General features: G+C 34.8%; 1 protein-coding gene across 3 annotated transcripts; it reads right to left on the bottom strand.

The window, feature by feature from the left end:
- Positions 1 to 68: 68 nt before the first annotated feature.
- erc1a (ELKS/RAB6-interacting/CAST family member 1a) lies at positions 69 to 26,947 on the bottom strand. 3 transcript variants are annotated; one of them, XR_009269432.1, is made up of 19 exons: positions 26,672 to 26,946; positions 24,485 to 25,337; positions 20,608 to 20,985; positions 19,407 to 19,481; positions 18,160 to 18,315; positions 17,909 to 18,076; positions 17,661 to 17,828; positions 16,357 to 16,494; positions 16,027 to 16,167; positions 14,674 to 14,814; positions 14,216 to 14,409; positions 13,892 to 13,903; positions 12,793 to 12,880; positions 12,531 to 12,662; positions 9,650 to 9,810; positions 6,974 to 7,121; positions 6,594 to 6,695; positions 2,717 to 2,881; positions 69 to 1,142 (listed from the first exon to the last, which is right to left on the bottom strand). XR_009269432.1 is itself a non-coding variant. In XM_058767824.1 (19 exons), exons 2-18 carry the CDS (start codon positions 25,169 to 25,171, stop codon positions 5,852 to 5,854), a joined length of 2,916 nt encoding a protein of 971 aa, XP_058623807.1. In that variant the 5' UTR covers positions 25,172 to 25,337; positions 26,672 to 26,947; the 3' UTR covers positions 2,743 to 2,881; positions 5,822 to 5,851. The 3 variants fall into 3 exon arrangements, 2 of the variants coding, with proteins under 2 accessions (XP_058623807.1, XP_058623808.1); XM_058767824.1 differs by lacking the exon at positions 69 to 1,142 and adding an exon at positions 5,822 to 5,878 and having other exon boundaries at positions 2,743 to 2,881; positions 26,672 to 26,947; XM_058767825.1 differs by lacking the exons at positions 69 to 1,142; positions 13,892 to 13,903 and adding an exon at positions 5,822 to 5,878 and having other exon boundaries at positions 2,743 to 2,881.
- Positions 26,948 to 27,273: the final 326 nt, after the last annotated feature.

Raw genomic sequence — 27,273 nt, 5'->3', positions numbered from 1 at the left:
AAAAAGTTTTTTCCCCCCTGAAAAAGCTCCCAACACAAACAGTAAATGAAAACTTCAGAGAGTGAAAACACTGATAATACATATTTATATACATACACATTTATACAAATTCAGAACACCCATACCCGTGTCTTTTGTCTGATTTTATCATCTCGTTTTCTTTTTTTTTTCTTCTTCTTTTTTTTTTTTAGTGGACTATCCATTTTTTAATTGTAATTTTAATACACGAAGACAATAGGCCACAAATGCAACATAAAAAAATTCCACTTTGAGAGAGAGATAGACACAATGATATCCACATTTATGAGAGCACATAAAACCAGCAATGCGCTCTCAGAAACTGGTTATCTAGACATGATATGAAGATATTTGGGAGCCTACAATGTCCTGTCTAAGAGCTGCTAGAAAACAACTATAGTCTCAATAAGTGAGAACTGTAATTTCTTGCACGCACCCCTCGGTGGACTCCTTCATGAGCAATGCAAACTCCTTTCATATATATTTTATGTCTATTCCTTGTAGCAGCTGTTAATTGGAATTAAAGGACGTACAGAACCTGATTTTTTCACTGACGAAGCGTCAGGTGTGACAAATAGACATCACTATCTATAACTGTTTATGTCATGCTCTTGAAGGTGTCCTATAGGTTTTCGGTAAAGGGGAAGGGTTATCCAATGAAGTATAACCAGTGCAAGACACTACCTAAACGCAGAATAGATCGAAGGTCTGGTAGTCTTAATGCTGAGTGCAGTTTAAGTAGCATAACACTTTTTTTTTTTTTAATTGTATAACAACAGTTTGGCATTCAGTTATGTTTATATAGCACCACCCATTGATCAGGTTAACATTCTAAATCTGTATTTACTCAACCATGATGACATATCAAGAGAACAAAATTAAAATTGCATTCACGACTCAACTAACACTGCATATTTTCAATGCTGCACCAGTATTAAGACTACAGACTGTTACAGGCTCTTAGAGGGCTCCGGTTTAGTTCAGGTGAGAGGTGAGGCCAGAGAGACATGGAGGTTGGAGTGGAGCTGGAGGGTTCGATCATGGCCAGTTTGGTTCTGAAAGTCCAAAGCAGGGTCCAGGGATCCAACTTCAGCTCCACACTGACTCACCATCCCAGGCTCCCACTAAAACCCAAAAAGATTTACACATATGTGAATCAAATCATTTGCAGAAAATGATTTATTATCTGTAATTAAACATTTGAACTTAAGTGTAAATATTGTTTAAAATAATGACAATTAAATAGATTTTAGGGACATCAAGTGATTAAAAATTCTAATAATTGGCATTAATTACATGTAATGATGATTAATTAATCAAATTTATTACAAAAGATCTGCCTGATATGTGTAATATCAAATAATATTTAAACAAAATCATAATATTAGAATAATATTTGGTTGAATTTCTTATTATGGTTTTTGTGTGCAGGTTGAGGATGATTAAATTGATAGGTTTTTTCTTTATATATAATTGCAGATGGAAATTAGCATTTGCTAACTCTGGTACAAAGCATCTTTTTCGTAAGATTAATGTTTTTTGTACATTGTCCCTGATAAATAAACTAATAATAATAATAATAATACTAAATTAACACTTGCATCACTGGCATATCAGTTATATATAAAAACCCATTTCCGCCACGTAAGAAAAAAAAAATGTGTTGGTTAATCATTATTATGACATAAAAAGGAGAAAATATGAAACCAAAAATTCAAAATTGAAATACTAAGTCATAATTAAAAGATAGAATGTTGAAATTATTACATAAAATTATCATAATTGCGATGTGGTGGTCACAAAGGCAAAATTATGAGATCTTAGGTCAGAATTATGAGATAAATCATAATTATGAATCAATTCAAATTCAACTTATCAGGTTCTTTATTTGTTTTGTTTTTTTTGGGGTTTTTCATAATTTTGACTTTTTATGTAATAATTAAGATTTACCAAAGCAATTATTATAATAATTTTATTATGGGCTTCAGTAGTTATAACTATAACATTAAAGTTTATTTTTAATTGCTTATGCTCACCTAGAAAACTATTAAAAAATGAAATGTCATAAGTCGAATTATGCCATAATTATAAGTTTATTTCAGAATTTCAATTTTTTTGTCTTAATTGCTTTTATGAGAATTTTTTTTTAAATAATTATGACCCTCCAACTCTAGCACTCTCTATTCTATTTCTATTCTAACTACTATTTTTTTTAAATAGTTTCTAACACAAGTATTCTATTTTATCTACTTGTTTTCTTTTATTTATTATAAAAATGACCCTCTAACACTAGCATTCTCTATTCTTTTTCTATTCTTTTGACTTTTACTTTTAAAATACAATTCTTACTACTTTCTATTCTATTATTACTACTTGTTTTCTTTTTATTTATTATTAAAAAAAACTTTGCTACATATACTGCGTTAGGCTAACTGAAACTTACGTATTATTGCTCTTTTGTTGGTTTTGATTGCTTCTATTGTTCTCATTTGCAAGTTGCTTTGGATAAAAGCATCTGCTAAATGACTAAATGTAAATTAAAGCATTATTGTTTTTATTTTTTTGTTTTATATGACAGAAATGAGATTCAGTAGTTAGAAGCCATAACGTAAAAGTTCATGATTTGCTTATGCACCCCGTGAAAATTCTTTGAAAGTACTTTGAAGAGCTTTGACATGTGCAAACATGTAAGTGTTACCTGTGAGAATGTGTGTGGTAACTGGCAGTGGGTCCTGGGTAACTGGTGTGATGAGATGTGGGCTGAGTTGATTGTGTAAGTAAAGGGTTTTGGGGTGGTTGTACAGGATAATCAGGTGGCCGGTGTAGAGCTCCTGCGCACTGTAGCTTTCCGCCCAGATCTTATCTACAGAGCAGACACACTGTTACTACCACACGCAGAGGATTATGGGAAACAGACAGTCTGTTCTCATGCATTCGCAAACTTTGGCTTGCTGGGGTTGATACTGTTCACTGCAAGCACATCATTTCTATCAGCACGATGCTTTTAAAAGACACAAGATGTATTGGCATGCAAACACATGCTTTTTAGACATGATGAGACGAGACAAAACAGTACCCAAAACAGTGAAAAGTCATTCAATTTCATTATATTATTGTGACTGTTTTTGTTACAGGAGGACTCTTATAAGGAATCATTCTGGTGATGCAACAAGCATCGTCATCTTAATGTGATTTGACTTTATTTGTTGATATCTTTTCTCATTCTGGGTCATGCTTAGCTTCCAGCGAACACTGGTTTAGTTAAATACTAATAAACATAATGAGTCTTCCTTTTTAGTTGATGTTTCTGTAAACTGACAGCAAACAGCCATGCAGTAATTTCCTCTAGCTTGACTAACCCAAATGGATATATTTAATAATGGCTGCATTTTGGGTTTGGAAGTCATTCTTTTTTAATTCATTAAAAAAATGAAAACACATGGATAAAGATGGGCTGACGTGCATCGGCTGTTGGTCAGGAAATAAAATCAAAATGAGCATCCCTGGTTAATACTAGCATTTAATTTAATTGTAAAATACTAGTCCAAAGTGTGACGTCGTAAATATGTTTTAATGTATTTGCAAGACGTCGCCAATGCTGCATTTATCTGAAAAAAAAAAAGTAAAATCAGTAATGTTGTGAAATATTATTATAATTTCAAATTTGAATATATTTTAAAATGTAATTTATTCCTGTGATGCAAAGCTAAATTTTCAGCATCATTAATCCAATCTTCAGTGTAACATGATCCTTCAGAATTCATTCTAAGATGCTGATTTGCTGTTCAAGAAACATTTTTTATTATCAATGTTGAAAACAGTTGTGCTCAGGGCCTAAAATTAACAGCCATGTAACAGTGTCAGTCGCCAGTTGGCGGGCAGGCTACAACTTTTACGAAATATAACAATGCAATGTCGTGAAAACAACAGCCAGTTTTTTTTAAAGAGAATCGCTGTTTCTGACACAAGCGAATAAAATAATCTTTTCCGAAGACAAGATCATCGTGATGCTGTTCTGTCACAAGCGACAAGAGCGAATCAAATAATAGGTCAGTGTGATGGCCAGCTTGTCCCTAGACACGGTTCTAATAACTTTTACCTGAGAAGGTTTTGCTGCTTCATTTCGGAATATTAACTTTTCCCTTCTTTATTCTTCATAACCCGAGAATGTGGCGACACATAGGCTACCTGAGGTTACGCCGCCTTTGAAAGGTTGCTCGTTCGGCTGAACACAGAAGCCGCTTCAGACAGACAGTGCACCAGAAGCGCTTCAACGGACGAAAACACACACAATTATGTCAAAATGCACGGTTTTGGCGAGTTACCTTGTAAACGTAGTCTTAAATGAGTTATAAAATCTTAAATGACCGTAAAGAGTTGGGAGAAAATCGGACATGTGTCAGATCCGAGTCGTGTGCATCAGGGTTTAAAGAGACAGCGCTGCTTTTAAAGTGAAACCTGCTGAAGTCTGTCACTGATGTAAATCAAAGAACAAAAGAAAAAGAGAAATCACTCGACTGCTCAAGTCGCTGATTAACTTTTGTAGCTTGAATAACGATTAATTTGTGTAGTTTATGCATATACAATTTATAGTTTATGTGAAGATTGTTTTAAAATTACTTAAGTTAAAAGTTATTATATATTTCAGAGCCTTATTAAATTTAAAAAATAATGGCTTTCAATTATACTGTAATGTTGAATGGCTATAATTAATAGGTAAAACTGAGGGAAAATGCATTTAATAGAGACACCAGTAGCAGGACAAATTAAAAGCATTGTATATATATTTGGTCATTGTAGTAGTAATAACCACCTGTTTTTCCAAAAAGAGTTTCGTGGCCAGTAAAACAATTTTTGGCTGGTAAATTTTATCATGTCACCGGCCATTGGCAGGTGTGGCAAAAAGTTAGTTTTAGGCCCATTTTTGGTGATTCTTTGATGAATAGAAAGTTCAAAAGGACAACATGTATATGAAATAGAAATATTGGTTGCACTTTATTTTACAGTACATGTACTTCATCAAAGAAATGTCCCAAACATTTGAACGTCTATAATTTCAGAATTTTTTAATATTTTGGATGTTCTATATAACAAATGCAGAAACTTTCTTTGTTTTTTCCAGATTTAAATTAGATTTCGAATCTCAGATTCTCAGTGTGGCCTCAAACCTCACTGTCTATGCACATTATTGATTATATTGGTTGTTTAACTTTGTACTTGACATTTTTATTATAAATTCACATGCAAATTTAATTTTGTATGTTATTTGTATCCTGTCTATTAGCTATATTATACATGTACTGTAATGGAAAGTAAATAATATAACTAAGTTACTGGAAAATGTTATGATTTTGTAAACCTGCAAATTAAAAATTGATTATCAGCATGTTTAAAAATGATTTTGTTGCTGCAGAAAAGGATTTGAATCTGGTGAGAGCAAGTGTGGGAAATACAGTCTTAATGCACCATCTGGGATTATGCTTAACCACAAAAACATACAAAGAGATAACAGGCTTCAAAAGGGGGAAAAACAAAACCAGGAGAAATGAGATTGTAGACTATTTCATAGCAGTGCAGTTCTAAATTAGTTATATGTGTGTAGGTTTTATATCAAAACAAATGGCCTTTGAAATATGAAAAGTTCTTTGTTAATAAAACATCCCACTGGAAAGCTTGTTTGCACTGCGGTGACATAGCCAATAATCTCAAACAGGCACAGCGGGACAGGCAGGGTTTGATGTCACATGGGGAGGATCAGGGCAGCTGAGATTGGCTTTTACATGTCCATCAAAGAAATGCTCACCCTTCTAAAACAAAATGGCTGCCAGTGAGGCTATGCCCAAATGCCCTCCTCATCATCCTATTGGTTAAGAGATGGCAGGGTTTTAGCCAAGTGCAGCATGGGAAAAAAGATCAGGTTAGTATGCGTATTTATCCAGGTAGAAGCGACCCGTAAGCGCAGACGCAGGATCGGCTTTCAGCGCGTCAATGTGAAATACCATAGTACGAGATTTAAGGTAAACTGATCCTGGATCTGCGCTTAGGGGCGATTTCTACAGTCATGAATAATAGAAATCCATAGGGTTGAGAAGTTATGATCAATATGAAGGCAGTAAAGGAAATGATGGCGTCTGCGTTGGAGATGAGGGCAGCTTCATTTCAATTACGACGACGCGACTGCAATGGAAATGGACGGCCGAGCATCCGTTTCCAATTCAGTTTCTAGTATGAATATTTTATTAATAAGTAATGAAATGAAACTGACCGCACCTCCAATTTGTCTTTCTTTGGCTTGCTGTTAAGATTAAGCTTTCATGTATATGTGATAAGCAAAATACAGCAACGGTACAACTATTTCATATTCAGCCATATTGAATTTCCACTAAAGAAAAAAGCTGATGACTGAAACAATTATAAGGAACAGTTCACCCAAAAATGAACATGCTGTCATCATTTCCTCATGTTATTTACGGGTTTGGGACGTCATGAGAGTGAGTAAATAATGACAGGATTTTCGTTTTGGGGTGGACTGTCCCTTTAGCTGTTTGCCGATGTTTGTAGGACCGGATTGTGACCTGATCGGGTGATTTTGGAGGTTTGTGGTTGGTCTGGTCAGGTGGTGTTTTCAAGTAGCCATCGTCGTAATTATCCGCCATGAGCTTCATACGGTTCTGTGTCTAGGAAAAAAGAGGAGGCACAGATGTAAGGAAAGATTTGGGGGGGTAGAAACGGATGAAAACAAAAGGTTGGGGAGGGAGGGGGTGTTTGAGAAGAGATCAATTAAAAGCACATCAATAGACCTTGTTTGCATTCAGAAACCCACCAGTCAAAACAAAGATGTATTTTGTCTAGGCCTTTTATGTTCTACAGCAACTCAAAATTTAAAGCAAACAAACAACTTGACCTTGAGGACAGACAGACACACTCGGTCTGAGCCTTGTGACGCAGTCCGTACCTGCTGTTTGAGCTGCTGCACCAAACGGTCCTTCTCCCTCCGCAGCTGGGCCACTTCCTCTTGTGTCTTCTTTTTTTTGGATGAAGACAGCTCCAGCAAGGCTATGTTAGCATCTTTCTCACTTATGGCTGCCAGCAGAGCCTCCTGTCTGTGAGTTACAATTGTTGAAATCAAGTTAAGTAACAAAATCATTTTTAACTAAATTAAAAACATATCTATATAATAATAGAGATTATTATTATTATTATTAAAACTATTTCAAATTCACTACTTATAAAACAAAACTAGTTATAAAATTAAATTAAATTATCAAAACTATAATAACCCTGGTTTATATGATTAGAAGTCAACGGCCAATGTCAAACAGAATTTATTATTAATTAATTAATTAATATTTATTATTATTTTATTTATTTATTATTATTGTTGTTGTTGTTGTTGTTATTACAATTAAGAACAAAAATACAAAAATAAATTACATTTTCAAAACTATATTAACCTTGGTTGAAATGATTAGAAGTCAACGGCAAATGTCAAAAAGAATTTATATTATCATTAATAATCTAATAATATACAATCATTATGATATAATAATAATAATTAGTGCTGTCAAACGATTAATCGTGATTAATCGCATCAAAATAAAGTTTTGTTTGCATAATATGTGTGTATACTGTATATATTTATAATGTATATATAAATACAAACAAATGCATGTATATATTTAAGAAAAATATGTTGTTTATATATTAAATATATTTATATATAATATCAAATATAAGAATATAAATATATAAATGTATATACATATAAATATTTTCAAAATATATACTGTATGTGTGTGTATTTATATATACATAATAAATATACACAGTTCACATACATATATTATGTAAACAAAAACTTTTATTTTGGATGCGATTAATCGCGATTAATAATTTGACAGAACTAATAATAATAATAATAATAATTGCAGACTATTAAGGCAAAGTCCAATGCCAAACATCACTAATTAAAATTAAGAACAAAAAATTAAATGAAATTACATGCTCAAAACTACCCTGGTTGAATTGATTCGAAGTCGAAGCTTAATGTCAAACAGCACTTTATTATTATTATTATTATTAATTGCACACTATTAAAACTATTAAAATTGAGGACAAAAATAAATAAAGAAAACAAAATTACATTTTCAAAACTATAATATCACTGGTTGAAAGTCCAAGCCCAATGTCAAAAAGTATTTCAGTAGTAGTAGTAGTAATTGCACATTATTCAAATTCAAATTAAGAACAAAAATGCAAAAATAAAACAACATTTTCAAAACCATAATAACTCTGGTTGAAATGATTAGTAGTCTAAGTTCGATGTCAAACAGCACTTTACCGAAGTACTGTGGAAATCCTCTTCAAAGCAATTGACCTCATTGACAATGACCAGGAGTCTTACAACACTCGACAGAGCAGGTTAAAGGATGTTTGCTTTCACAAGTACAAAACATCTCAAGGGAATATGGATTTTGTCAAAATGATTGTGCATAATTGTCTCAGAAAGACTGAAATAGCTTGCTTATTCTCGGTTTTCCTACAGATTCCCAGAAGCTGGGCTGAAGTGTGGAGACAGAAATAGCAAACAGAACAAGCCACGTGCAGAATGAATCATCCTCTGCATTAATTATCTGCACAACATAGCATGAAAAAATGTACCGAGTTAAAGTTTTACAGCCTATTTTTCTGTCATGATGTTTATCCCCGTTTACTCCCTATTAACTGATTTATATTATTAACACTACAGCTTGCCAAAGTGACCTCAGAATGAGCTCTCATGTGAACGATGGTTATTTAATGATTTAAATATGTCATCTGGAAAAGCAATTTATTTAGATCTCATTAAGTTCATTTTATAACACATAGCAAATGTGTATCCTGCACAAACGGCAGTCGAAGATGAAAGATATTTGAAATCTTTACGATCTGATGTTTGTTGCTGTTCCTACATACTATATGTTGATGCATGACACTACGGGACTAGACTGCATGTGTTCAATTAATAAATAAATAATGAAGATTATGAACCAACTTACCAATAGGTCAAATTTCACTGTATCAGACCACTAATTTTCGATGTAGATAGATGGTCTAACATTCAATATATATACATTGCAAGTGAGCAACACAACAAAACCAGAAAATATGCTGTAAATAAGAGATTTATTCTGCACTGTCGGCAGTTTTATTGATTATAACGGAAGAAATCTGAGTACGGACAGTCAATGAGCTCATGCTGTATGCAGACGCATGAAACTATGTAAACTAGCAATGACAGCTTCATTCATTATAAAAGGATGGAAGAGTTCTTGTATTGTTATGTTGCCCGCTTTCTGTATATAATAAATTTTTAATGTAAATAACGCCTATTGTTTTTCATGCCGCTATGAAGGCCAACGTGAAGTCACTGTCTTGATTTATTAATGTATAAAACAGGATCAAATCAAAAAACGATCTGCTTTGAATGTCCATCCTACGTATGGAATATAGCCTGCAGTCTGCGCAAAATAAATTCTTTTATTTTCACAAAACATCTGCAAACTCACTTTCGGTCTCCACTGATTCACAGTATTCGGTTTTTTAGCAAGCACTGTTATGATAAGATGTACAAAGAAAGTTCATAACGTACTTCATCTCCAGCACCTCCTCCAGGTGTCGCCTCCTCTCGGCCCTCAATGTGGTCAGATGAGCTTCTTTCTCTGCCAGAGACTGCTGGGTGGATGACATCTTGGCCTTCATGGACTCCAGCTCCAGCTTCACTTTCTCCATTGCTCCCAGTAGCTCTTCCATCTTTTTAAGACATAAACAGAAGGTAACTTATTCATTACTGTTTATTCTGTACTTCACAAAGTGACTAAATGTGTTGTCACATTTATCACTGTTCTGGGAATTTTTGCGGGTGAAATCCAGTAATTTAAATAGGAATACACGTGATCGGGAATGTTGCGTGAGTGTAAAAGGGTTCTCCAACAATATTTTGCATCATGTTCAAGGTGGTCACACGAATTTGCCACATTGACAAGCAAGCTGATTGGTCTGATAGCAATTTTTGTGTAACCTATGATTCATCGCTACACTACAGTCTTAAAAATTAAGGTTTCATAGAAGAAGAATTTTGGGTTTGCCACAGAACCCTTCTTGAACAGTTCTTAAAGGAGCCATTTTTGTCTTAGTTTGAGGAACATTTTAGGTATCTAAAGAACCTTTTTCCACCTTTTGTGCAACTGAAAGATTCAGTGGATGTTAAAGGCTCTTCATGGAACTATAGATTCCAATAAAGAACCTTTATTTTTCAGAGTGTATTAACAATGGGCATGCAAAATTTTCACTAATGTGACTGCACCTTAACTAACACATCATTGATCAGTTATCTGTTAAGTGTTTTTTGCAAAAAACATTAAAGGGGCCATGAACTGAAAAATCAAAATTCCCTTGATCTTTTGATATATAAGAGGTAATTGTGCTATTAAAAAAAATCATGTGAGTTTCAGAACTCAAAACTATTTTGTTAGTCTAAAAACAACTTATATAGAAGGCCGTCTGCCAAAACTGCAGGTTGTGGAATGTGGCACTTCATGATGTAATAGTGTGGCTAAACCCCACCTCCGCAGAAGAAGATCAACGCCTGCTTCTACATCACTGCCTGTTTAGCCCCGCCCACCTATTTGCGTATAGTAGGTAAATGACAAGAGTCTATGCAGAAACCAAACAGGATTTTCAGAAAGATTGAAACTAAAAGACGATGTTGTGCCAACTATATTGGATCCGAGTGTGAGTAACTGTTTTTATTACGTGGTCACTATTGCTTTGTCTGTTATTACAGATTGCTTGATATGTACAGAGTATTTATGTGTTCTTAACATAAATCATAGCAGTGTCCATCTGTGAAGGATGTAGGCTGTCAAACATACACAACTGTTAGCCAATCATAGCAGTGGGCGTTTACTTCCGAGTCTACAATCCGCCACACCTATTCAAACAGAGCGATCTGATGAGGGGGGTCAAAACAGGACAAAAAATAGCTTATTATTTCTAAACTGTTTTTTGATGTAAAAATCTTGATAACATTATAATTATACCTCAAGAGAACAGTACAAAATAAAAAACAGGCAGTTCATGACCCATTTAAACACTGACTTTGCTTACTGCAGGTGCCATGATTCTAAGCTTTTTGATAAGAAATCAGCTTATCTCTACTGGAAAATTAAGGCATAACTGGCTTCTGATGGTATTAAATGGTTTGTTGCTGGTCCAAGCAGATCTAGATGGTCCATCACCTAGTGGAGCAGAGTTCAACCTGGTTGAACATCTTGTTCAAACTGGTTAGTCCTGGTAGATTACCTTGGACCAACAAGAAACTGACTACCATGTTCCAAAAACCAGCTTGACCAACTTACCCTGGTACCCTACCCCCAGGGTTGCCAGGTTTTCACAAGAACCTTAGTGATATTAAAAAATCTTTTTATTGTAGAGGATATAAGGCTAGTCAAATTCAAGTAGCGGAACAAAAGATTGAAATCAAATCTCGTTCAGATTTATTAATGAAAATTAATAAATGTTTACTACCAAATACACTAAACGTTCAGAGCAAATTAAAAAGATAATTCACCAACACTGGCACATATTGCAATCAGATGCGAGACTTGAATCTCTCCATAATCCCCCTCTCATGGTGTTTAAACGTGGACGAAACTTGAGAGATTATCTGGTGAGATCTGATTTGTCTCCTCCATCTATAACAAATCAAATTGATCAAACAGACATTGATGCCTATTCCAGAAGGTAACTACCGTTGTGGTTCGTGTAATCCATGTAACTATACACATCGTTGTACATCGTTCAAACAGCCACATACCGGTAAATTGATTCCCATTAAAGGAATAATAAACTGTAAAACTAAAGCTTAACTATATATATATATATATATATATATATATATTTTATTTTTTTTTTTTTTTTTTTTTTTCTGTTTATACAGATCAATTTGCTGATGTTACTTTTTTCCATTCTGGAGTCTAATTGTCAATTAGTTAATTATTAGATGACTTGTACTCTCACGACTCCCAGTTGCGTGCAATTATCTTCTCTACTTATACTACTCTCCACAAATCACACTTTAATAAAATTTGGCTTCATCATACATTCAGGTTTTTCAAGATTATGGAAATCCTGGTTCTTTAAAGAAAAAATCTTGATTTTTAATTGTTTTGGTTAATCAAATTAAGTCACCTTGGAAGTTTGCTGAGGCCCCCTGGTTGAGAACCAGTATGCTTTAGCTTTTAGACAGTTTTCACAGTAAACCACTCTCTAAGAAGTTGCATCTTTAAATTCATCCCCTTAATTGCCACATAAACATAGAGGCAGACATCTTTGACAACTGCATCATGACTCAGTTATTTTGAGCATCTTGTGTCAAGAACATTAGGGTGGCATTTCATAGTTTTTGGAGATGCATCGATAGTTAAGGAGTCACAAGTCGATTCTGAAATAGTAAGTCTTGTACTATTGACCTGTTTCTCCTGGTGGGTTCGTGCGGCCTCCTCCTGCGCCAGCACCATCTCCCTCTCGGCAGTGATTTGAACGCTCTCTCTGAGAGCCTCCTCCAGCTCCTCGATGCGCTCTGCCTTCTGCCGCAGGGACTCCTGAAGTAGACGGGGCTCAGCTCATCATACATACACCAGCACAGTTTGACAATGTTTAAATATACAACGACCTGTCAAAACAGAGGAGCTTATGACAAAGCTGTCATAACTATCTCTCTGTACGTCTCACCTGCTGTGGGCCATCATTGACATTTCTGCCCTTCCCTGACGGTTCCTTGTGTTTGCCAGAGGACTTCTTACTCTGCTCTTTCATTTGCCTGAAACATAAACATGAAGCACGTGTGAGGGGAACTCTCTGGGGTTTAATAGTAAAACAAAGAGTTTAAGAGATTTGGGGTGGAGGGGGCTATTTAATAGCTGGAAAAAGAGCTGGTTTTATTATTGGTTAATAAATATCACTGAGCCTGATCACATAAATAATAACTTCCTTGTGCTAGTCATAAAGCTAAAACAGCGATTATACAGAGTAACAAAATACATTCCCTTGCTTTCTTTTCACTTAAAACCCCATGAAATCGATTGACGAAAGCAGTTTTCCATGGGACATGCTTTTGTGTTTATTTATTTATTTTGTTAATAGGCAAAACACTTTATTTATGTCATCCATGAACTTTCAAGACAGTGTCAGGTGGGATTAGGGGTGGGACAATCTTATTCTAGAGAGCTTGTGATTGGACAAAATGGATGCACCATAATATTGGTTATATATACTTTTTTAAATTGATCTAATATCAGATATGTCATTTTATTGTATTATATAAATATATACATTTCTAATGTTAATATTAATTGTTATATTTTTTTCATGCTCATTTTCTCTATTTTTATATTTAAACAACTTTTGCTGTCATCTAAAACTAGTTAAAACTCAAATTAATCTTTAAGAAAAACTAATAATTTAGTAACACTGTTAAGTGTAATCTTGAGAAAATCTCAAAATGAATAGCAATTTCTCATATTGTACATTATAGTGTTGAGATGCCTAAATTTTAGAATTTTAATATTGATGCATCCCCAGAAAAATTATCTATTTCAGGATGTGTCGTTAATATTTTTGACCAGTTTTCCTGGAAGCGAAAAACTGTAAATTTTAAATGCACATCATTAAAAAGTTATTTTTGTCTTTTTAACTTTTAGGTCTTTTCAAAATTTTAATATACACTAGTATAAAGCTACAAAACCTTGATTTCATGGGGTCTTTAACAGATTTTTTTCTAGTTCTTGAGGACTCCATTTATGTGTGCGGAAGTACACATGTATTTACTAACCTGGAAGTCACACTAGGTACACATTTCCAGGTGAAAAAGTGAAAAAGAGGGAGACAAAAAGCAGAAGTTCAAAGGCCACTCAGCGTGAGAAAAAAAACACGTGATCAGTGCTTCAACGCAAAATTCAAAGAGGAGGGAAAGAAGCCCAGTCAAAACATCAACCTCGTCAAACGCAGACACTGAAAACGTTTTGACGGCGATGCTTAAACACGGCAGCAAAAAAGGGATAAAGACGTAACACATTTGTACTGCTTCACCAACAAATAATCACGTTTTAAAAAAAAGAGGGGACACCAATCAAGCCGATCAGGGAAACAAACTGACCTCTCCAGCTCACTGATTTTTCTGTCTTTGTCATTCTTCTCGTTCTCCATCTGACGCAGGATGTCCAATAGACGATCAACTTCAGCCTGCGCTTTGGCGGAGTCTTCTCGGTGTCTGGCCACATCAGCTTCAAGTGAAGAAATCCTCTCAGATATCTCTGCGTTGGCCTGTGAATTGGCTGCGGCACTCTGGGCCTAATAGATCACCATGATATAAATACACCCACAAACATACACAAACTCACATACTGTATATACAGCCATTCTTACGCTCCCAGTTGTAGTTTATAATAGCTACATCCCAATTTGCATGCTTATGCTATGCATTGGGTTCCCACATTTTTTGACCAATGAATTTCTAAAGCCTTTGCAGTGTTTTTGAAATCATGGTAGATTGCTGGTTGGAATTCTATTTGTATATAAGGTGCCAATCTTTTAAATAAATACACTCTCGCTCACCTTCTTTAATTGGTTCTCAAGTTTAATGCATTCCTCCCTCCTCTGCTCAAGGGCGATCTCTAGGCTTTTCAGTTTGGAGTCTTTCTTCAGGCCAGATGAGGCCAGCGACGACGCATGCTCTTTGAGGTCCAGCAGAGAAGTCTGAAACCAAACTCAGCATTGAGGTCCCGGGTATAGAGCCATCAAACACTTGTAGGATACATGTACCTTTAGAAGCTCACAGCATCACGGGTTATCTGTTTTGACAGGCACTCAACCAACCTGTCACATAGGATATCTGCCTAAAAGCATGTTTGAAGTTGACTATATTATGTGAATAATGACTGCAAAGTATTTTTTACACATATTAGATACATCAAGACCTTATTTTCGTAATAAATGTCAAATAATTTTCTTAATCTGTATTTTTTCTTGTGTTCCAGTAAAAAATCGAAAATATCCTTAACTTAGCAGGGTATTATTGTTAACTATTAACTATCAAAAACATTTTTGTCAATTGAAATATTGAAATATAAATATTAGATGAAAAACTTAAACTAAACGAGAATTGTTACCTTTGTAGCTAAAAGAAATAAGTTTAATTTGAAGCACTAAAATTACTAATGGAAATAAATGAAACTAAAACAGAACTAAAATGAAAAGTAAAATAAAAATAAATTAAACAAAATAAATAGTATTTTTTTAAATTATAATAATAAAATTGACAAAAACACATAACAAAACTACTAAAAATGTAACTAAAATATAAAAATATATTTTTTAAAAAGTGTATAAAAAATATTGAATAAATAATATTGAATAAAAACTATAAATAAACTTAACACTCCAATATAAATTAAGTTGAAATGCAAAATTGTGATAAGACTATCTCGAAAATATCAGATTTTTTTATGTTTAATAATAAATATTTTAGGATTTACTTGAGAGCAAAATTCCTTGTTTTCAGAGAATATATCTTGAATTGAGTTTATTTATCTCAAACTCATTGGCCAATAATATTTTCTTATTTTAAGCATAAACCTTACTATATTTTGTTAGATTTATGCAAAAAACTATTTGCCAATGGGGTACGAAAAATAAACCCAAGATATATTCTCTGTTAAGTTTTGATATAGTTAATTGCTGTAAAGTTTTAATATAGTAAATTGGTCTTTTTTATTTTTTATATATATATTTTTTGTATAAATTAATATCATTACCCAACAAAAGACAAAAATACAATGTTTTGTGTAGTGTATTTTGCACAGTTCATAGCTGCACGTTGTTCTACAGCTGAAAATGTTTTCATAATCTTGTTATGTGTTTTTAATGGTGTTTCCACTCGTCTTTCAGGACTGTTTGGTGATCTCTAACCTCTCGGTCTGACAGGTCTCCCTGCAGCATGCTGACTTTCTCCTTTAACTCCCTCAGCTCTTTTTTACTGCTGTCCAGCTCCTCTGCCTTCTCTCGTTCCTCGCGGTCACGTTGCTCCTTCAGGCGCTCAATAATACGTTCCTGTTTACAAGGGGACACATTAACACGGTGCCAAAAAGAAAGCATATACAAGGAGCATGAAATGTTTATAACTAAGCGCAGATGTTTCGACTCCAGTCTACGACCATGTTGATGCCATTTGGAAGAGCACCAGTGATTTGTCCTGTAGTCCGGTGGTGTGTTATAGCATCATCTAGAGGTGATCCTCACCTTCTCGGCCAGTGAGTCCTCCAGTGTAGTGAGGGCCGTGTCTGTATTAGACGTGTCTGTCTGTAGGGACTTCACCCTCTCTCTAAGGCTGCTCATCTGCTTCTCTTTATCCCTCAGCTGCTCCTGCAGGTTTTCAATCTGAGACACAGGAGTTGATGTAAGATTGATGTGAATTGGCATTTTTATAAACATCCAAACTTTTAATGTAGTGAATCTTCTTCAACATTTTCTAAGACTATTTTTAATAATATTTCCTGCATTTGAAGGAAAAGCACAGCTTACCCCAAAGCATCTGATGCACTTTTCCCCACAATTTTAGAAAATACTTTATAATAATGATTCAAAATACTGCATAATAAAGATTATTAATTAATTGCACTTCTTTAGTCAACAAAAAATATATATTTTTATACTTTGGCAATTCACTAATATGCATGATACATATTTTTAGACCTGGATCATTTTGACAAAATTAATTTTGGTCAAACTGTACTTTATTTTAAGGTCCAATCCTCACTACTAACAAACCATTAACTATGACTTTTGCCTCAATAAACTCCTAATTTGCTGCTTATTAATAGTTAATATGGTCATGCAGAATATGTGCTTTATAAGTACTAATAAAAAGCCAATATTTTAATAATAGGCATGCTAATAAGCAACTAGTTAATAGTGAGAATTGGTCCCTATACTAAAGTGTTACCTTAATTTTAAACTAGCATTTCAGTATCAAAAACTGTTATTTTTGGATGTGCTCATATTAAAATCCACAATGGAAATCATTTGTTTATGCTAAAATACCATTATTCAATTTATAATAAACCCTAATATTGTGTTTTTACAGAATTTGTATAGAAATTATTGTTAAATCTATGTATTGGCGAACATCCAGAGGTAATTTTACTCTTAGTTTTGTTCTTTGTTAATGCTTAAAGTTATTATCATTATTAGCAGTAATAAAGTAGTAGTACCATTAATACTACTAGTAGTAGTAGTATTGTATGTTATATTATTATTGTATTTTTATCATTTTTAGTTTATCTTATTTTTCTCTATTTTATTAGAGTTTGATTTATTATTTTTATTTTATTTTTATCTTTACCATTAGTTTAACAGCATTAATTACTCATTGGGTTATCGTAGATGATTTAATGCATGACTATGTATTTTTTTAAGAATAGTGAATTGGTGACTAATTTCTGACATGTGTATTAAGAGAACATTTTGTTCGTTGTTTTTAACAGCTTCCTGTAATGAAAAGTGCAATTTAAAAAAGTATCTATTTGGTGAAATCCAGTCCTCACTTTTTTCTGAAGTACGTTGACTTTACGCTCCTTGACCTCCAGCATGTCCTTCAGATCATGGATTTCTCCGTTGAGTGTGCTCTTTTCTTCAGACATTTCCTGGATTTGCTTACTCTTTTTGTTTAACATGGTCTCCTTCTCCTCCAGACGCAACCTCAGAGCATCCACCTGCAAAAAGAGTTGCATGCCATGCTCAGAGAATCTGGCGGTGTGATGGGTGAAGACCAATCACTGGCCTGATCTACTACCTCTGTCTGTAGAATAGCCGCACGTTGTTCTTTGGCAGTCAGAGACTCTTTAAGTACTTCAATATGCTGTTTGCTGTCAGAGAACTGGTTAGTCAGGGTCTCCAGCTTGGTCTGCAAGCCAAGGAGCTGGGTGTCCTTCCTGGAAAGGTCTTGCTTAACTTGGTCCATCTACATAACAGAATTATTCAAGGTTTGTTATTCATATGTGAGACTAATCTGGATGCGTTCTTCTAAAGCAGGCTGAGCAGTACCTTGTTCTTCATGAACTTGGTGTGGTTGCGGTAGACCTCCATCTGCTTGGCCTCCTCCTGCCGTTCCTCACAGCTAAGCATGCTACTGGAGCGAAGCATCATGACCTGGTCCTCCAGCTCTCTGAGGCCCCGCTCTAGAGAACCGATCTGAGAATCCTGAGAGATGCATCAAAAATATGATGTCAAGACATCATTGGTGTATATTAACCAAAACCAATGTGCCAAATTTGAACATGCAACTTAATGCTACTTTTCTGTTGTGCCATTTTTGGTTATTTCATTTACTTTCATTATATGAAACATGAACATCCTGCCTTAAAGGGACAGTTCATCCAAAAATAAAAATTCTGTCATCATTTACTCACCTGGTAGCCATTGACTTTAATAGTATGAAAAAATACCAGCAAATATTTTGTTACCAAAATTCATCAAAATATCTTCTTTCGTGTTCAACGGAAGAAAGAAATTCCTACAGGTTTGGAACAATTTTAGGGTGAGTAAACGATGACAGAATTTTCATTTTTGGGTGAACTAGCACTTTAATATCTTCAACAGAAGAAAGAAACAAAAGGCCACTTAAGTGTCACTTTCATGACTGTTCCATAGCTTTTATTATGTCATTTTTAAGTTTTAAAGTCAATTATAAATAATTTAAATTATGTTTTAATAAAATTTTATCATGCTTTAAAAAAATTTACTTATTTTGATACATACTAAAGTACTTTATTATGAGTACATATGTAAAGTACTTGATTACAGTCTTAACTGTAATGTCATATGATTTTACATTTAAAGTTAATATATTTTAAATGTACTTAATTTTCAACTTTGCCATTGCAAATGTGTAATTACAGATATATTAAAATACACAATATACAAGTTCTAATAGAAACTACTATTTGTCAGTAAATTCGGCAGTACATTTTAACAATATTTCACTTTAACCATATTTGTAATTATGAAATCACATATAAAGATGTACTTAATTCCTACCTAAGTGGGTAAAAAAAAAGCACTTTGAAGTTCAGCTAATTGGATTAATATAAATTTAAATAAATATTTTTTTAACTTAAATGCAATTAACATGAACTTAACTGTCCGTTTAACAGTTTGCACTTAAATATCATGTGAAATATTTTACATGTATTTGTAAATGCTTTTAATCCACTGATAGACAAAGCATTAATGTGGTTGCGGTCATCATATGTAAACAGGCACATTAATTAAAATTGAAGCTAAAGTACTACCTTCATCTCAATTACAGTCTGAAGAGCTTTGGTTTTCGTAGTCTCTGGCGTCCCCTCGAGGCGGCGATGCAGCTCCTGGAATTAAAGACACATGGTTGGCACTTCCTTCACACCAGTGCCAGAAATAGAGCTCTCCGATATTTCATCATACCTTGAGGGAGAGCAGCGCTGTTTAGTTTTGGCTGAATTCTCTATCACATTGCAGGAGCTGTACTCTATTATAGGTACAAATAGGGTTTCCTGCTATCTAGTTCAATTAAGTATCCTACTTTTTTGCGCTTTGAGGAAAATAGCTGTGGTCATTATGCGCTTGAATGTGGTATAATGGAGCATGAAGAGAGAATAGTCTTTCTGCTTTAATTCACTGCAGTTAGTTGATTGTATATTCATATGATTACCTTATATGGCACTAAACCTTTTTTTTTAAATTTCTTTTTTTAGCAAATGTTCAGTGAAAGGAGGTGCTTAACCTTCAGAAAATGTTGGTTGTCATCCTCAGGGAGTTGTACTAAATATTGAACGAGCTGTTGTATGTGCTATTCATTTTATATGAGGTTTGTCATTTCAGTAAATGTTATTCAAACTGTATGTCAAAATACAAAAAAAAAATGTTATTTGTTCAAATTTGTTTTATAGCAATAAATATTATATAAATATTAAAAAACACTTGTTTTGTAAAACAAAAAAAATAAATAAAAATACTACACTAGAGTGGGTATTGAATAATAATAAAAACTATTTTTTTTAAATTAAAAAATATATATATATCTATATATCTATATATATATATATATATGGAAATATCTTATAATTTTTCTGACAATAACTTGGGTAACAGTTGAAAGGTTGAGCTTGATGAATGCAGACAAACACAATTTGTGTATAACCTAAGAAATAGAATATGTTGACTATATGTTAATCTTAATATTGTAATTTTAAGTAATATAATTTTTTTAAATGGGAAAAAACAGCTAAACATTAAGATTTTGGTATTGTTTTTATTTATTTTTATATAATTGAGATATATTTGCCTATTTACATTTTAAAAATATTATCCTATTTAATACCTATATTAATACCATTTATATTTATTTATATTTTACCCTATTTGTTTGTACATTATGCCGTATGTAACACTGTTTTTAGCATATTATATAATTTTCATATTTTTCATTTATATTTTGAACTAGCTATGACATACCTCTCTCAAAGCCGCTAGCTCTTTATCACGCTGTTCTAGAAGGTTCTCCAGGTGGTGCGCGTGCATCTCGGCATCTGCGAGGCGACGTGTGCGCTCGTGATCCTCTTCACTGGCTTTAGTGGAGGGTCCCTTGCTGTGCAACATCTCCAGGAGCTTTTTGACTGACTCATCGCGAGCAACTAACGTCTGCCGCTGGGTCTCCAGGCGAACCTCCATCTCCTCCAGGGTACGGCGGAGCAAGAACACCTCTCGAGCCTGCCGCTCCTGCTCCTCGCTGGGCTCGCAGGCCAGCGGCTCCCCGGGCGGCTGGAGTAGCTGGTTCAAGTCGCGCTGGATACGCAGCTCGGCCTGCAGCGCCTGCACGGTTGTCTGCAGGTGCTATGATGGATAGAAGAGAGTAATATGCAATATTTACTCACAATTCTTTCAAAAAATATTTAAAACAGAAGTAGTTGTTGGTAGATTTTGGGAGATAGAACAGATATAAGGGAGAGTTAACAGCCAAGATGTTTCCCATGATTTATCAGCTCTTATCCAATTAGTTATAATGGCATCTCATAGAAAGCTTCTCTTTATTCATCAGTGAATACAGTTCAATCTACAGCATCATCTTTCGTAGAAGCTGTAATACGAGTAAGTACCGAGAAGAGTTATGATGTAAACATCTCATTTGTCACTACATGCGTGGTACTCTCGTGAATGCATGACAGAGACTGACACGGAAGAGAAGAAATTGTTGGAAAAAGTTGTTATTTTTGTTTTCTTTGCGCACGAAATGTATTCCCGTAGCTTCATAACATTACGGTTTAACCACTAAGTAGTTGAGCCACTAAACAGTCACATGGACTATTTTATCAATGCTATTGATAAAATGACTATTTTATCAGTTGCATTGCTGTCTATGCAGAGTCAGAAAGCTCTCGGATTTCATCAAAAATATCTTAAATTGTGTTCTGAAGATGAAAGAAGGTCTTACGGGTTTGGAACGACATGAGGGTGAGTAATGACAGACTTTTCATTTTTGGGTGAACTAAGGTTTTATGAACTGGATCATGAGATTAATTGAAAAGATCTGACTCATAAGAATGATTCATTCAAATATCAGACATCACTATTTCTCTAATGAACTCTCGTTAATTTGTCAAGGAAAGTTGAATTTCAGTGAACAGCTTAAATGTCAATTTATTTTTCACATAAAAAAATCATATGGCTTTAGAAGAAATATTTTCAACATATACTTGGAATACTGGAATAATTTTGAAGCTTAAAACCCTCCAAATTACTGACCATCTAAAAAGCAACCAGTACAATTATTCAAACTTTTCCTTTTGCGTTCAGATTTCCAACAACAAAAGTGAATAATTGGCTAATTTTCATTTTGTGCCTGTAAGAAGCTGCTTATGTACAATCCATCACACACACTTGTCTTCAACACCATTTGTAAAGTTGGCAAGGAGAATGAAATAAATGTGTGCTAAGGTTCAAACTTTCTTTACTCCAAATTCATCCATTCAGATGCGATTCCTATGCTGCAAACTTGATGGCAGCCAAAAGGCGACGGAACAACAATAATTATAAATTTTCTAAATCATACACAACTGTGCCATAATTAATGGTAAGGTCTCATTAAGCCCAACAGGCACAAAATTACTTGCCAAGAATCGCCAAAAAACACATACAGAATCCGAGCTCTCTGATGATTTGCGTGTTAATTGCAATCTCGAGCGAACGGTGTGAGGAGCGTGATAATGCTGATTATGCTTAGAGTGAATAACCAAGCCGTCATTAGCTTAGTGCTGTACGCCCCTTCGTCTGGAAATCTGTCATGACAGCCATGTTGCAGTGAATCACAGTTTGAAGCTAATCATTCAAATAAAGGAGTGTTTTAAACGCAGCATAGATGGAGGACTACGCCACTGTCACTGCTATCAAAACTCATCCCAGTATCTCAACGTACATTTAAAAGAACCACTGAATATCAGAAAACAGACTTTCATCCTTAATTAGCTCATGTATTACACACTGAACATATTGTGGCTTGCAGGAATTCAGGCAGTCAACTCAGCAGTGAGCCGCACGCAGCAGGACCAGGATGTCCATTTCAGGATTGGCCATTAGCGTCACCTCACAGCGGAGGTAGACTTCTCCTTCTCGTCTGAAGATGAGCTGGATCTTTAATCATGCAATTCTCACTCCTATAAATCTATGAAAATGCATTGATGCAGTGAAAATGTGATGATTATATCATCTTTGTCTATAAATAGTTAGCAGTACCCAACCTAAGATGGTTTGCAGGTTTTAGCTGGTTTAAGCTGGCCTGGATGGTTAGTTCTACCTGACACATGCATTTCAGGATCAGAATTAAATACTATTGTATTGATTACTGAACACCGTGCAGTATACACTGTATACTTCTCACTATTAAAACAAACAGTATTAATCATGACAGCATGCATTATGTCAATAAACAAATGTCAAGTTGTCATCTCCAGTTTTTTTAAATCTTGAATAATCAAAAAGATGAAAAATATTTGTGATTTCACAATGTGTGTGTGATTTGTGAGTGTGTGTGTGTGTGTGTGTATATATATATATATATATATATAAAAGCTTTTATTTTTAGATTTTCAGTTTTCATTTTAAATTTAGTTTAAGCTTTAGTCATTTTATTATTTGCTTTTGTCATTTTTATTGTTTATTAACTTTATTTTTTAGTTTTAGTCATTTTACTACTTCAACAATTTATTTTAGTTTCTTACCAAGGCAACATTTATCATTTTCATTTACGTTTTTTGTTTCGTTTAAATAAAGTTTTAATTCAAGTGTAAATTTCTCATCTAATTTGTATATACTAATATGTATATTTTATTTCAGCTTTATTTTAATTACCAATTTTAAATATTTTTAGTTGTAGTTAACACTAACAATACTGTGGTTGTGTTGTTGCTATCGTTAACATATCTAGATCCTCAACATTTCACACTCTCATTGTATTCGCAATAGCATACTATCATATTAATCTTACCATTTCTGCCATATCTATGGCATGCAGTATGGCAAGAACAGTAAGAGTAGCTTACTGTGTCGTATGTTACAAATTCCGACATATATATTTTACATATGATGTATGGCAGGAATAGTAAGAGCAGTACAGAAGTATGTTACAAATTCAGACTTTGTTTTTTTTAGTTGATGAAGTACATCATTCATGTATTTGTAGTGCGCTACGTCTAGTATGAACACGCTACTTTCACTACTTATACTACCAAATGGCACAGAATAGTGCAGAAGTATGTGAAATGGGAAGCACTTATTCAGAATGTATCTGTGTATATAGTCCCATTCACACCAAGATCTATAACCATAAAGACAACTGTAACGTTAACTATATTAGCGTCCACACCAAGGCACGGTAATGTTATGTTTATTATAAGCATGCACTGCAGTTTTATCATCTGCCGCTTTAAATGCTCAAGCTCTTTACAGTCAGATTCTGCTTGGCTGTCAATTGATGTCAATGTTTTGATCATTCACCAGCTCGAAAAAAAAATGTTCTGGAAGTGGTTTCAAAGTTATTGTTCCTCTGTGTCGTTATCGTTATAGTTATAGTGTGGACTTCCATATTCTTATACAATTAGAACAATTATAAAAATGTATATTTACCCTCCTTAGTGTGAACAGGCCTTACACTTTAGAAGTACACTTTTATAGATATACAGTGCCTTTTAGTACTTATCTAAGATCCTAATTTAAAACTAGATTCCTTTAAGCACACGCTTTAATCCTAAATCCCACTGAAACCACAAAACAGCTCTCCGATCAGCAATAAACGTCCACTTATACTTAAAAACAAGCATATCCTGCCAGATGTACCCACCTGTGTCTCGTCTTGCACAGCGCGGTACTGCTCCTTCCACACTACTATTTTGGACGCCTCGTCTTTGCGCAGCGCACGTTCCTTCTTCAGCTCAGGGCTCCAGAAGCTTTTGATGGAGCTCATGGAAGAGCTGAGCTTGCTCTCCTTCACCTCGATTTCCTTCCGAAGGATCTCGTTCTCCCTCAGCACCTCCTTAAGCTGGGCTTGGAGCTCCATGATGGTGTTGTCCCTCGCCTGACGTAGTGAGTGAGGAACGGTTGACGCAGCGTGGATCTCCCCTCCAAAGCCCATAGAGTCGGTGGACACAGCCGGCACCATGGCCATGTCCGGTGTGCTGCCCGTAACCGTTGCCCGGACCCCATAAGGAATGCTGCCTCCAAAGCGACCGGTCGCTACGCCGCTTTTAGGGAGGTCAGAGGATGTGCCGATTGCGACCTCGTTGTCGCTCATATACATCGGTCCTGACGTGGCGTAGGCAGCATTGAGAGACTGAATGTTCTCCATGGACAACGTCTTGCCTCCAGAGCCGCCCGGGCCTCCGCCGCTGCCCCCCATGCTGTTGGTGCGACGGTGGCCCATACGAGGTGACCGAGGCAGACGTGGCGAGCGTCCAGAGTTGCCCTGGTTGTTTCTTCCCCCGCTGTGATTACTGTCCATTTTGCTCACAGAGCGTGAACTTCCGTACATATTGGCAGGCTTAGAGTGCAAGCAAGAGAACCCACCGAAAATGTATTGTGAAGGAATGTGCTAATAAACAGGCCAGGTCATCTTCATCTCAAGTATTAGGAATGTGATCTGTCAAGCAAAGGCCGGTCTTCTGTCTCTTTCTGTCAAATGGAGCGACTATGGTGGCCTGTAAAATTAAATAAAAAACCAAAACACACAAAATAATACTATAATCACATATGAAATAACAAGAGAGTCTACACCATTGTGAGGCAAAAATGCAAAAGCCATTTAAATTTTGAGGTATTATTAAATTATTTTCAATTTATTATATCTAATGTTTGATATATTTGCATATATATTTATTCTGGGCTTATCTAGGGATGGGTTTGGTAGCTATACAAAACCCAAAATGACCTGTAGCTGTCAGATATCTGTATTCTCTGTCTCAGATGTGAGCTGATTAAAAACACTAAATTCAGCTCTACAAAAGCTGAATGTGAAGACTAGAAATGTGTCCAAATCTGTAGAGAACTGTATATTCAAATATAGTGTTAGTGTTTATTGTGTTATGATATCGTGTGCATCATTTACAGCTACATTTGTATGTAATGCTAATTTGATTTAGTAGGTATACTTACAGATATAATTGTTCATATTGAGACTTTTCATGCTTAAAAATGCCCTTAAAATGAACAAAACCAATTCCAGGCAGCAAATAAAGTAAATATTTGACACAGGTTTCATCAAACAGCAGAGATTAAAAAAAGCTATATGTTCAGTCAGGAATGTCCTCCACACCACGTCTACTATTACTATTGTTCATAATATTATTATACATATCTCAATAGAAATCTGGCTCGTGCTATAGACAATTACTCTCATATACAAAAATTATTCACAAGCTAGATAATGTAATAAAGCTTCTCCCATTTACACACCGAATGAGTGAATCGAAGGAAAGGTGGGATTTTATTGTAGGCTAACACTCCAAGGTTATCAAACATCTAATGTCAACGAAAAAGCTAACAGTATTATGGGATACTCAGCTGATGATTTATATTCTAAAACAGCAGATATTCAGTGTTCATCGCTGTCGATTCAATAATGCTGTTGTGTTTAGGTAAAGGCTGTTCACATCGCTGACAAACCAACCAGAAGCGTCGGCATTTCCCACACAACACGTCAATAAGACTTACAAATGCGCAAAATCATAGACTACAATTCTTATATCAGTACAATTTAGATTAAGGATATACTAAACCTAATGTTCCGTATAATTCAGCCCTGCAATCGCTCAGCCACAATCCTGAGCATCCTCCCTCAATGTCCTTCCTCTCCACCATTGCATGGCTTAACACATTTGCCTCCTCTTTTGTTAGTAATAGCTGTCCAGCAAATGCGACAGTAAATAAGAGGCGCTATTTGAATATCAATATATGTAGATATTGAATAAACGTGTCATATACTATTTTAGCCTATTATAAACCACAAATGGGTTTTTTCCAAAAATCTTTTTACCTTGTATGGCTGGTCCGTTTCATCCGATATGTAACGACCGTCTGTCCAGTAGATGTCTGATAGAGAGGAAGCGGCCTATTTTTTCTTTGTATTGCTTTATGATTTTATTATTTGCAGACACACACCAGCATCTTCCCAGAGCTGGAGGACTTCAGTGACGTAACGCCTACGCCGCGCGCTCACAACACTCGCCTCTGAAATGCCAACGCCATGCTACGAAGGTCATTTTATTTTAAATTTTTTTTTAAATAAATCGTAAAAATATTTGATCTCACAAAAATTACGATAAAATGGCGATAATCTTTATGTAGTATACATTTTCAGAACTTAGATTATTTAAATATTTTATAGGCTAACAAATAGTTTCGATTTCTTGTATGTAATTCTTCCAAATTGGACAAAATATGTATAGTTAATAAAAATAAAAATGATATGCCCTATACTCTTATAATATTATCTTTATTTGCATCTGTGTATAGTCATCCTGCCCCAGACCATGTACATTTCTAAGCTACACTTTATCACCTCCCAGTCAGTTTATAGATAGAGAACAGAGATAAACGCCAGTTGGTGGGGTTTGATCCCTCTTAAAGGGACAGTTC

Source organism: Onychostoma macrolepis, chromosome 25 (assembly GCF_012432095.1).
Source record: "Onychostoma macrolepis isolate SWU-2019 chromosome 25, ASM1243209v1, whole genome shotgun sequence".
NCBI lineage: Eukaryota > Metazoa > Chordata > Actinopteri > Cypriniformes > Cyprinidae > Onychostoma > Onychostoma macrolepis.
The sequence above is the reverse complement of the archived record's forward strand: the minus strand, read 5'-3'. Positions and strand labels throughout refer to the sequence as shown.

Coding starts and splice junctions, on each gene's coding strand:
- erc1a (XM_058767824.1), bottom strand. CDS start 25,171: ATGTACGGAAGTTCACGCTCTGTGAGCAAAATGGACAGTAATCACAGC. Junction 18,316..19,406: donor AGACTGTAATTGAGATGAAG/GTAGTACTTTAG, acceptor TGCATCTCTCAG/GATTCTCAGATCGGTTCTCT. Junction 5,879..6,593: donor CTCCAAAATCACCCGATCAG/GTCACAATCCGG, acceptor CTTAACCAATAG/GATGATGAGGAGGGCATTTG.